At 38.7% G+C, this 13,421-nt stretch overlaps 1 protein-coding gene across 10 annotated transcripts in view; it reads right to left on the reverse strand.

Moving 5' to 3' along the window:
• Nucleotides 1–11,795, reverse strand: part of LOC120790467 (epidermal growth factor receptor substrate 15-like 1) — an 82,652-nt gene extending 70,857 nt beyond the window's left edge. For 5 of the 10 annotated variants that reach the window (XM_040128000.1, XM_040127999.1, XM_040127995.1 and 2 more), the window contains exons 1-3: nt 11,704–11,794; nt 10,793–10,834; nt 10,547–10,636 (exon numbers count right to left, since the gene is read on the reverse strand). In XM_040128000.1, coding sequence (XP_039983934.1) covers nt 10,547–10,636; nt 10,793–10,834; nt 11,704–11,730 — 159 coding nt within the window. In that variant the 5' untranslated portion in view covers nt 11,731–11,794. The other 5 variants (XM_040127996.1, XM_040127994.1, XM_040127997.1 and 2 more) reach the window with 4 other exon arrangements.
• Nucleotides 11,796–13,421: the final 1,626 nt, after the last annotated feature.

Raw genomic sequence — 13,421 nt, forward strand, 5'->3', positions numbered from 1 at the left:
TTCTTTCCCAGTGCTGCCCAATTTATCACATTACCCACTTATCAGCTATTGGTAACTATTGGTCTTTTTTTCCACCTTGCATCTCAATTATTAGTCATTGCATTTATTCTGCGTTAGTGGGCAATGTTTAATAAATCTTCCTTATTTTGAGCCCAGTCATTGCTGTGTGTTCCTTTGAAGTAGAGATCGGACATCCATTGAACCAGGAAGTCACGGCTTCTGATATTAGACTGATGAATTGGACTAGTCAACTAATTTGAGTATGAATTTCCTGCAAAAGCAGGCGGTGTCCCTATGAGTGTTCATTTAATAATTCTCATTGAACCGCTGCAGGGCACTCATGTCTCTTCTACACAAAATCTGCTGGTCAATATGACACACACAGAGAAGATTACAGCTTAGAAGCTGAACCCTTTTACCCTGAGGTTTTGATAAATATAAGTTGAGATATTTAGGTTTGTCCATCCCTTATTGAGTTCTCTATGTAGGTGCTAGACTATAACTTAATACAATTTCATAGTAATGTTTTTTGTTATGATATAAGCTTAAAAACAGGTCTATGTCAATTTTAGGGGCGGGATATGTCAGTTGAGCCAGTTATGGCTCACCATTGAAAAACTCCTACATGCACGGATGGACTCATTTCCAGAAAAAGATATATAGATGGTATTATATAGATGGTATTGAATGGGGGGTGGTAGTGAGGGCTGTTTGGGAGTTTGAGTTTCACGGACACATTACTCTATTATTTTGTTCAGGAGTAAGGTCAACATCAAAGAAAAAGATGGTTTACCATAACCATCCTCTTCTTCGATGTTGACCAGAGCTGTGTACTCATACCATTTTTGAACATTTATGTCCATGTTTTGTTTTATGTTTGTTTATAACACAGGGAAGCATCAAAATCAGAGCTTAGCTTATTATTGTGGGCATGTTCACATACATTGTGGGATCATGCCAGATGGCTAACGGTAAAGAAAGTAGAAGTAACAGAGTTTTATGGCAGAAATGCTTTAAGTGTTATCTTGGATTATTAAGGAGGAAAATCTTGCTATTAGGAGAAATAATTTATTTGAAACAAAAGAAAGTGAACCTCTGTTTTTGCAAGAGACTCACTTAGATAATGAGGACAAAAAGAGAGTGAGTTGGTAAAATATTTTTCAGTGCCTTTTCATGTTCATAAAAAAACTTGACATTATTATCCAACCCTAACCCCAAATCTCTGAAGGGGAGGGCAGATGGGTGGTTATAGATGTAGACCTTTTTGGTATCTGGTGCTCTCTAATCAATATTAGTGCCCCAAACACAGATTATCCAGACTTTTTTTATCGACAATTGTAACACGGTGAAACAAATGGAAAATCCATATGTGATAATTGACGGGGATTTTAACCAAGTGAGAAACCGGGCACTAGACAAGTCAAACACTTCAAATATAAGGCAGGCACAGAAATCCTAATTAGCAATTGATGTTCTTGAAGAAGAACTGGGATTAACTGATATTTGTAGGCTTCTACATCCACACAATCCACGCACTTCATATTCTAGAAGAGATTATTTTTTATAATATCTTATAATATCTTTCTTAATATCTAAACAATTGGTAGTTAGTACATCATTTAGCAATGCTCAGGTGAAAATGTTGTTACATTTTTGGTCTGGACCTAAAGACTTCTTCTTATTTGTAAAATCCAGCCATTAAACGCCTGCTTTTATTACAGAGAGAAATTAAAGTACTTGAAATGATGTGTACATTCAAACTGAACCAAGGGTTTTTCCACATTTAAGTAAGCTTAGTTTTGAATTTAATTATATACTGCAGAAGAAAGCAGAATTTGCATTATTCCTGTGCAGACAGAGGTATTATGAGCAAAGGGAAACGGCAAGGAGGTTCTTGGCCCAGAGAAGGTCGATAATATAATCAGATGTTAATACCCTCTGTGGAGAATGAGAAAGGGGTCTTTGTGACAGATACTGGAGAGATTAATAGAGCATTTAAGATCTTCTGAAAATTAGGCACTATGTATACATGGCTTTAATTCCTAAACAGTTAATGTGATATTTTTGTTAAACCTCTTGAATTAAAGCTGAAAGTTTACACTTCAATCACATCTTGATCACTTTGTTTCAAATCCATCATTGTGGTACAGAGGCAAAATTACGAAAATTTTGTCACTGTCCAAATACTTATGGACCTAACTGTATACATATTTGAATTGTTAAAAAAAAACAAAACAAAAAAAAACAAACAATATATTGTAAATGCACTAAATGCACTGCATAATGGACAAGACTCACACAATATCACTTTCATTGATTGAAAATGAAATGTAGGTCAAGCTGCAATGAGCAAATAATTCCACAACAACCGTGTGGTAATGATGGCAGAGAGTTCACAACCTAACACGGCCATTGAGAGGGTGATTGAAAAACCCTGCTTGGAGATACTAGCTTGTATGTAAGCTATGTAAACTACAATTAGCCTAATATTCCAGCACTAACAACCTCAGGGCACATCTTGAAAATATGCACCGAAGTAGTTATATCTCTCGTCGTATTTGCCTTCTTTTGGACATAATGCCCAAAAATAGTTCTTCGAGTGTTTCACATGTGTTTTTTTAGAAGGAATAATCGAATGTCAATTTTGACAGCGCTAATGTAAACACATGCCATTTCAAATTGTTCATGATAACACTTATTGTGTTACATCTTATTGTGAATAAGCAATAAATAATAATAAGTAATAAAATGTAACTTGTATCATGACTATGTATAGCAGCAACACAAACGGCGAGAATGGCAGTTTGTTTCTGCCAGATCCACTGTGGAGAATTTGATTCCAAAAAGGATTGACTTTACTAGTTGAGGTTTGATAACACTGACCTTCAGAGAGCTGAGGAGCTACATCACACAAACAAAGACCACACAGTCCATAGTCCAAAGTCCATCATCTAGTAACTAAACTGACAACAAGACAAGATGCATGTGGATCTGATTCAGCTTAGATCACAATGACTGATCACATTATAGAGTACATTCACTTCACAGTAAGTAATCAGAGCAGCACATTGCAAGGTTGGAGGAAAACTGCGCAGTGAGTCAGTCAAGTCGAGGTGCATTGTGTTTTGTTCATTTCAATATATCAGTGTGTTTACATGCACTTAACTAACCAAATTACAGTGGGCTTTCTCCAGTGAGCTGATTCCTTAAATGTCATGTAAATGAGAAATCTGATTACCAAAAAGAGAGTAGGGAATTAGAAACACCTGTTTTCTCCAGGTAGATTTCTCCTACCTCTATCGGGATATGAGATATCATAAAAGCCCTAATATAATATATAGTATAGTATAAAGTGTTGCAGAAAACTGTAAACCAATCAGAGAATCCTGTGTAACTGTGACCCAGCATTTTTTCTGGAATTACACCAATCAGACAGTCCTGTGTAACTTGCTTCCTTTAGGAGGAGCATGAGGTGAGGGGGTTAAAAGAACATGTCAGAGAAGAGATTTTGGATTTCTGCAGACCTTTCACACATTAGATTTGTATGTGTACTCAGTTATTCAAAGAATAAAATTGTGTGATTCGGTATTAAGTTTCCTGTCCTCCGGTGTCTTTAGTTTGGTGAATGTTTGATAACATTTGTTGGAGAATTGAAGAAGGCAAAAGAAAATCAACAACATGTAACCCGATTTCCGATTGGCTTTTTACAATTAAGCATGTGCATGACAATAGATTGCAGAATGGCAAAGTAACAGCTCAGTGATGGATGAAAGGAGAGATAATCACACGAAAAAATACGTTCTAATATTTAAAATAGCTCCATCCAAAATCTGATCAAAAATAACACAAAGTATCCTCTATAAGACTAAATAATTTGGTTTCTGGTTTTCACCACTAAGCAACTTAACTATTTGTTAAATTTAGATACTTTCATGCTTTGAGGAAAGGCTCCATCCTGTCTTTTTATCTGTCCTCTCACTGCCCACATACACAACACTTCAGCAAGTTGGCAGCCTTTTATTTTTATCATTAATATATTTCATCAATACAGTTCAAAATAGCCTCTAGAAGTAATAGGTATGTTTCCACGGCTGAATATTTGACTGAAATCCAGACACATTCATGCTGGGAAGTTCTCTGCCTATCCTCCTCTCACTGCACTGTCAGACTGCTCCAGCACATACACACACACGCACGCACAGACGCACGCACGCACACACACCGAGTTCAGAAGTAGTGGAGACATCTGACTTCTGAAATTCTGCATGTACTATTTGCAACATGATATGGAAAGGTCTCACAGCGGACAATATATATCAGAACAAAAACCAGACCATGAGGTTGAAGGAACTGCCTGCAGAGCTCAGAGACAGGATTGTGTTGAGATACAAATCTGGGGAAGGCTACAAAAAAAATCTCTATTGCATTGAAGGTTCCCAGGAGCACAGTGGCCTCCATAATATGCGTCCAGACATGATGCTTTTGTTTGACCAGAATTGAGGCCACATAGTTCAATCTCAGTTTCATCAGGGAGAGAATCTTCTTTCTCACAGTCTGAGAGTCCTTGAGTTGCTTTTTTGCAACTTTTCTGCAACTTTAAGAAAGGAGAGGCTTCCGTCTGGTCACTCTTTCATAAAGCCCAGATCAGTGGAGTGTTGCAGTGATAGATGTCCTGGAGAGATCACACGATCTCTGGAGCTCAGCCGGAGTGACCATCGGGTTCTTGGTAATTTCTCTTACCAAGGCCCTTCTCCCCTGATTTCCAGGTCGGCTAGGGTAGCCAGGTCTAGGAAGAGTCCTGTTTGTTCCACACTTCTTCCATTTAAGAATTATGGAGGCCACTTTTGCAAAGATTTAGAAATTCTGTTTTCACTCTGTCATTATGGGGTATTGAGCGTAGATTGATGAAGGAAATTTTTTATTTATTTATTCATTTTTTATTTTAGCATAAGGCTTCAAAATAACAAAATGTGAAAACAGTGACGGGGTCTGAATACTCTCCAAATGCACTTTCATAGGCTTGGGCTGGTGTAAAAATTTTCAAACTGGTTTGATATTCAGCCAAACACCAGACCGGTATACCGAATTTCACCACTAGATGTCACACTTCACCCAGCAGATGCTCTCGAGTGGAACATAATGAGACTGAGAGAGCCCATTAGTAAGAGTGTAGTGACTCCAGTCCACTTGCTGATGGTAATACACCTCTAAGATGGTTTGCCAACCACCAATAAACACTAAATAAGAAGCCGAGAGTGAAGGGGCACCGCAATCAGCAGGACAACTGAGTGACACTTCAAGTTTTTATTTCTCAAAACAACCATTCAACTTAACTTTTCTTCTCCTACACATCAAAATGAATAAAATAAGACTTTGGCCTAGTTTTCTTTGAGACTAAGTCCTCCATGTCCTCTTGTCATCTCCCCAAAATACACATGAACTTTCTAGTAAACAGAGACAACGTGCTCTGTGCGTACCCTCTACTGAAGTTTGATCTCCTTAATGTTGCTGGCCTCAGCTCAGCAGTAAATTGCACATGGCTCGTCAGACACTAGTGGCTCCAGTAGTCCGTTTACAAACAAACTTAATATTATGTTAATCACGTTGTCAAATTGCTTATTAATAATGAAATAAAAGTTGGATTTAGTGCTGTGAAACCCATCAGGACAGGTTGCTGATGTAGGCTACTTTTTAATTTGCCCGAACCTGTCATAATGATAAATGTTGGCTCAGCTGGTTCGCATAAAATCAAACCTTTTTAAACTACGCCGGCAAAAGTACTGTAGTACTTAATTTAAGGGGTTCAAAAGTAATTGGACAGATACATATGAAGTCAAACAAAACCATTATATCTAATACTCAGTGTAAAATCCTTTGCGGTTAATGCCTGAAATCTTTGACCCACAAACATCAGCGGACGCTTTGTATCTTCCCTGGTGCAGTCCCTGCAGCCTCCTTCAGCTCTTGCCTGCTGTGAGATCTCTCTGCCTTTAGTCTGGTCTTCAGCAGGTGGACTGCAGCTCAGTTGGATTGAGCTGTGGTGATTGAGTCGGCCAGCTGAGAATATTTCATGTCTTTACCTTGAAAAGCTCTGCGGTTGCTTTGACCGTATCTTTTGGATTGTTGTCCTGCTGAATGAAGAAATGTTGTCCAGTGAGTTTAGATGCATTCGACTGAATCTGAGTGCACTGAATGTATGCTTTGAGTCATGAGATATTTCTTTATTTTTCGCCACACTTTCCATCATTTTGAGGTTAATTTTTGTTTCTTCATTCCATAGAACTTTGTTCCAGAACTCTACTGGTTTCTTTTTGTTTGTTTTTGCAACTGCAACCTTGCCTTTCTGTTTTTGAGGCTTACTGTGGTTTGCACCTTATGGTGAATCCTCTGATGTTATGGTCATGAAGTCTTCTCTTGATCATTGACAAGGAAACATGTTTGCCTACATCCTGGAGATCATTCTTGATTTGCTGTGCAATATTATAGGGATTTTTCTTCACCATGCAAAGGATTTTCTGCTCATCCAAAGACTTGTGCTCCTCGGTCTACCACCATGTTCACCATTTTCTGGTCTTCCTTTGTGCACCCGCTATACCCAACTGTTGGTTTTTTTATTTATTGTTTGATGTATTCTATATCTCTCACACAGTTCTTTCTATATTGATGTAAACCCACTCAAATTAAAGCTGAGGCTTGGCCCATTAATGTAGTATTCATTATTTTACTTCCAATTGAATGTTCTGAAGTTCAGAGACTGAAGAACCAAAAAAGTGTGACTGTCCAAATACTAACATTTGGAACTATAGTTTTAGAAAGGCACACATTTGTGTATATAAGGTCCCACAATTCACACTGCATGTCAGGACAAAAACCAAGCCATGTAATTCAAGGAACTCTCTGTAGATCTCAGCAATAAAACTGTGGTGAGGGAAAGATCAGGGTTTGGGTTCAAGTCAGGGCTCTGGCTGGGCCATTTTTAGCTATGTGTGTTTTTAACCTATGAATGAGCCACATCACAGTGAAATTTCCATAGCCTTACGATGAACAATAAAGATTTTTCTGACTCTGATATCAATACTAAATTGTTATGGATGTTTCAATATGCTAAATATCTCCATTTAGCAAACTAATGCAAAAATCACTAAATTTTCAAAATCCAGATGTTTGATTCAATGACCTATCCAATGTTATGCATTATATGAAACAAAACGCTTCACATCTAAAACAAAATTTTACCTAAGTATTTATTTAATTTTGGTAGCTTTAATCTACACTTTGCTTAGAATCCTTAATGGTGACAAAAGAAAATTGTGAAAAAATAAAGCAAAACTTAATACAACATTAATATATAAGCCAAGCCCAAATGCACATAAATACTGAGAAGTCAGCCCAGTTAAAACTGAACACAGATAAGTCCAAGTAAAGAGTCAAATAAGCATGAGACTGAGTGAAGACCAAGGCCAACAAAAACCGTAAATTGTAAATGGTGGCCAGAAATCCATGATCTTGGAACATGTAGGCTCTTCTCATTCTGGATGGTAAGAGACTGGTATCAGCAAATCATTGAAGAGGTGATAATTCTCTCTACAAAGCATTTTTAAAAAGTTGATGTGGAGACTAACACCAAATGAGTCCACCTTTCTCAAAGTACTGGTGGCATCCAACACGTTTGAAATAAGTCACTGTCAAAAATGTTAAGTTGATCATCAGGACAGAGAAGACTACTTTTGTGTCTCACACACACACACACACACACACACACACACACACACACACACACACACACCGCTCCCTCTCTCAAACATATAACTATGTAGTAGCTCCATCATTCTTATTCTCTCTCCCTGTCTGTCTGTCTCTGGATATGAGTTCTCTCCATTTCTTTCTTCCCTTCTTCCCCGACAACCCCAAAGCTGTTTTTAGTTTGGTGTAATTGGCAAATGATTTGTTTACTTCCTAAATCCTGTTACCTTCAGAGAAGGAAAAAAATTGGTCTTGCTTGAGACCAAAAAACATTTGCTTTTTTTTCTAAACAGGAAACATTATGTCCTGTGGGTCGACGTGAATTTGCTGGGAAGTCAGGGCATCATCCTGGATGTATTTCATGCCTCGCGTGAAGATACATGCCTCCACCAATGCAGGCTCTGGTGCTGTTTTAAAGGGGGACTCAACCGATTTTACACATCAAAGTCTGTTTATAAGGTGTTGGGGAGCAGTATTACATGTGTGAAAAACCTTGTATAAAATCTTTTGCATCTCAAGAGGGAGCTGCGTAAAATCTGATAAATGTCCTAAAGTGATGTCACTTGAGTCAACGTTAGTAGCGTCCTACTACTACAAGTATGAAAATGAAAAAAATCTGGGGGCATGGATTTAGAAAGACGTGAGCTTACCAAACATCTGTAACCCACTCCTCATTTCAGCTTGAGGCTGTGTGTCAAGTCGCTAATGGCATAATAAAAATATGTGATGCAACTGCTGGCGGTTGAAGGCAACGTAGGTGCCAGGTTTTGACATGGGATTAGATTAAAAAAAAAGACAGTATCTCTCGGTTTTGTGTTTTGTTTTGTGAGTCTGACAATGTTATAGGGGTGCAATGCTAAATCAGCGGAGCATTCTATACACTGGGCTGTTTAGAGTGAATGCCTGGCTTTAGAGTGCAGCCATTCAAAACATAAAAACACTTTTACCTTTAGATGTGCTCAGAGGACAGGTCATACAAGCTGCTTCACTTGAGGCATATTGGGGGTTTTCAGTGTATCATTTTATCAAGGTCTTCCCTGTCAATTCACTAATTATTATGACCCACTGATGTTGCCATTACTCTGAAAATATTTTGCTTTGCACCCCAGGGTTTCTGCAGTATCTTATAGCGGAGGTGGGCCTGTCTGAATCAAAGATGCCCACCACTTACCTCATAAAAAAATAGTACACTTTTATTAAATAATACATTAATTTTAAGGGGAAAAGGCCATGTACAAAGCAAATATCATAATACTTAATGAGTATGGCTATTATTAAGGGTGCCATCTACTAATCAAATTGGTCAAAGGAAGATCTGTATCAGGGTCCAACCAACCCTGGCTAAATATCCTTGGCGAAACCCTGGACCTTTAAATTCAGAAATTACAACATGGCAGTTTTGAACAAGTTTAAAACTGCAATAACTGACTTTTCTGCCATTTAGGTCAGCAAAACAAGTTGTAAATACAACATGATTTGGTCTCCACCAACTAATTATCTACCTCTTTAGCCTGGCGTGGGGCAAGTACTGTACAGTAGGTTTATTTTAGCTTTTTTGCAGGCCATTAACCAAAACAATGTGGGTTTGTCACTATAAGCAGCCCCTCATAGAAATTTTGATGCAGCTTTATCTTGCTTGTGATCACAAATTGCCCAATGTCCCAAATATATTCTGTCCTATACATATAAGCTTTGCAATAATATCACGACAGAATTCTGCAAAAGAGGTAAACCGCCCTTTCAGGTACAAATAGTGTACAGATAACAGCTAACTGGTGCTGCCACTTTTTACTCTTTTATGAGCACGGAATGTTTACTTTCAGGACACAGGCTGAAATAACCTAAGACCAGAAGCTGACCTTCAGTCCACTGACAATCCACAATTGCAGTAAGCACAATAATAGGGTGACCAGATGTCCCCGTTTTCTGGGGAGTCCCCGTTTTCACAGGCCTGTCCCCAGCTGGAGCTGTCCCGGGACATGTCCCTGTTTCTAACTGTGAATTAAAAACAGACTGGAAAGAAAGACCAGGCAGCAGAGCAGACGGGCAGACTTTTCTCATTGTCCTTGTTTTGGCCAACAGAGGGGGCTGGCTGCTCTCTATAGCAGCTTCATCTACATCTACTTCTACCTCTACTAACCACTTGCTCGGCTAGTTTTGGAGAAAACTGCTGTATAAAACTCAACCAGACACTAGCAAGTGTCAAGGGAATCCAAAACATCACCACAAACGTCTTTTCAAGCCAGGAGGTAACCCAGGGTTATAATCAGGGGTGGGGTTATGGGATTTAGGAATCATACTATCAGGTGATAGGTAGCTGAGCTAATGTGGGCCGTCTATGTAACATGTTTTACAAAATGTACATAGGGAATATGAATATAATAATTCAGTCAGAAGATTTTTCTTTTCTTTTTAGCTTCACTCATCATGGTAGGCTACTGTATTACTTAGTTAGTATCGGATATAACAGACAGCCTTCACCATAGTTTATCACACAGTACAACAGTTACCATGGTCAAAATACATGAAACTGGAACTGCCCCCCCCATTTATTTATTTTTTAAATTATTTTTATATTTCTTATAGATAAAAACATTGGAGCCCCTAATGATATATTGACTGCAGACCTGGAAATGTCCATGCTTTACATTTCAGAAATCTGGTCACCTTAACAATAAAGATCCCAGAAATGATCCACAAGCCTCAACCAACTACTGTATGAAACAAATATACCTCTCCAGCTCTGTATGACGTAACACTGACACCACAGAAAACCAACTGTGTCATTTTAACCATAACCTACCTTTCCCAGTGTAATGTCAGGGAGGCCAGACTTTTTCAAGAACAAGGCAGCTTCTGTTGGTCCTACTCTTCCTGTATTCCCAGGATCCACCTTGGAGTAAACAGAGACACGTCGCAGTCTGAGTGCATTATGACATATTTCCATCTTTCCCTCTCACGTTCTCTCTCTCAAACATGTGAGCTGTCTTTCATACATGTTTTACATTCATCAGGTTTAGGAGTAATATGCTTTGGCTCATCCCCTTACCTGTCTGTAAAAGTTCTCATATACAGGGTTCCCACTTGACAACTGTGGCAGAGAGAGAATGTTATTAACTGCACTGTAGATCAACCCCATACACGTCTGTCTACAAGTGAGGTTCCTTCGGCTGCAAGTAATGATAACGTCAAGAGTGTATTAAAATATCTAGCTAAGCCTAGAATAGCACTCATTCAAATATTCGTTTAATGCTAATTGTGGTTTTGCTGACAGAGCACCCGAGCCCGGCAGTTCACAATCAACATCAAGGATATCAGAAACTAACTGCATTACCATATTTGGCAGGCAAAAGACAACCACTACCATGGCTGCTCATCAACCTTCTTATTAACTTCGCCACTGTACTGTAACGATGAGACTAGAGAGCCAACTCACCTCGGCATCATTAATCAAAGCTTAGTATACAGTCTGCCTACTGCCTACGGCCTGCTTTCTCGCCTCATGAGCGTTCATCCCCATCCTCCCTCACTCCTCGGCATCAGGGCTAGGCTACCTAAGGTCTGCTAGCTTCAGGACTGAGCGCTATCACAGCTTCTGACGCTTCGTCACATATACGTGCACAGGCCAGCCTGTCCCTAATTTTGCAGAGTATCCACGGCGCGTATTATCTTTAAATTCACAATTAGTAAGTTATGTCTATGTTATGTCGTAGATAAATAGCTGCACGGTTAGCTAGAACCAGCTGAGGCTAATAAGCCCGCTACCTAACGGTAATGTTACTGCAATGGGCCTTCTTCGACCAGCTGGGTGCCTTATTTCTAGCTGCATTTCAAAGCGAGCTCACGTTCTGTTCAGAGTAAAATTAAAATACCATGTCGTGAAGGAGGCATACTGTGTCATGCTATTAATGATCTTAGCCTCAAGTTGAACCGCACAGTTGCAAATTGCTGCATCTTTACCTGGGTGAGAGATGCGAGAGCTGCCATCTTCCCTGTTGCTGCGGGAACGCACCCACCCTCTCTTTCTCTCTCTCTCTCTCTCTCTCTCTCTCTCTCTCTTTCCAAAGCAACACTCCTCCTAGCGGACAAACTTGCGCCTCACAGTCCGGGAACAGAACGCGGTCGAAATTCCCTCAAAGAAACAAAATGTTGCCCTGATTTAGGATACGCTCTTTGATGCAGCGTAATTATTTCACAGTTGAAACTGGTTCACTTTTCAATCACGCGGTTGATGTGGGAACCACATTGCGGTTTCTTGTGGTAATCTTGTGGCTGGATGGTGTACAAATACATACATATATACACACACACACACACACACACACACACACATATATGTTGGAGCAGCATACAATAAAAAAAAATTATAACCAAAAAAAAAAAGGGTTGACAATAAAGGAAATGGATTTGTGCTGGCATGACCTTATGACCTATGAATGACCTATAAGGTTGTCTGATGTTTGGAGGTATACTAGACACACTGATGTAGCCTATAATCTGTAAATATAATGCTTCTTCACTGTTTGTGTACAACAGTTTAAAAGTGTACCTGAAATTGAAAATATGTGATTCTTGCATTCGAATCATTCATGATAAAACATCACCTTACCTCGCCCACTTTGTAAAAGCCATTTATTATACACAATGGTTTTCACAACTATCAGCAAAACCTCAGTTGGTGTAATTGAGGTTGTAATTTTTTTTATAAACCCAAAAAGAAAAACATAACAGATAAACTGAGATCAGAGCATCACCACACTGGTGGTTTCATCATTCCTGACCCACTGCCATGCTATAAATAACTGTAACAATCTCATGCAACCAACAACCCCTCAAAGCTAAAGAGGCATTTGTCAAAGTAAAGTGCCCTTTTTGCCCCCAAAGTTTATATACCCTGTTTACAATATAATACAAAACCTCCAGTCATTTCCAGTTCAAACAAAATAAAGAAAAGTAAAAGTAGAAACAGCAAAGCAGATGCTGAATGCTGAAAAAATATCTTTTTTGTTTGTTTGTTTTGGCCTTTACCACTTATTCAAATTCCCTTTAGTCCACTTGTGAAACAGTAACTGATTATCAGTAAATAAAAGTCTACTCATGATCACCAATCCTACAACACTCATCTGTGATATATCTGAAGCACTATATTGTAAACTACAACACCATTAGTAAAATGAAACGTGCTCAAGTCTTTAACTACCAATAAGGCATGAAGGAGCAATGGCTCAAACTCTTACAGCTTTAAGATGCATAAGAAAATACAATATGAGACAAACTGAACAGAACTTGATTGCCTGAAAGTAGTAAGTGGACTATACTTGATCATTCCAGCTAAGGAAATTTTGAGAAATAATATAACTTTTCTTTAAAAAAAAAAAAAGAAAAAGTCAAAATATTTAGCTCACAAAGTAGGCTATGTGGCAGTTTGTAATCAACCCTCAAATTCCTTAATCCCCAAAATAACAAAAAAAAATAAAAAACAAATCCCACACAGTGAAAGACCATAATGACAAATTCAAGCTGAGTGTGCCTACTTCTCCCACAAAATACATCATCTTGATAACAAATAGACACTTCATTGTATGCTCCAAAGAGAGTGCAAAGTGTTGTGATACTTCTAGTAGTGGAGTTAATCGCTCACTTACAGCAGACAGATTTGACCTAACTTTGAGTGGTTA

The sequence above is a fragment of the Xiphias gladius genome, chromosome 6, assembly GCF_016859285.1.
Source record: "Xiphias gladius isolate SHS-SW01 ecotype Sanya breed wild chromosome 6, ASM1685928v1, whole genome shotgun sequence".
Taxonomy (NCBI): domain Eukaryota; kingdom Metazoa; phylum Chordata; class Actinopteri; order Istiophoriformes; family Xiphiidae; genus Xiphias; species Xiphias gladius.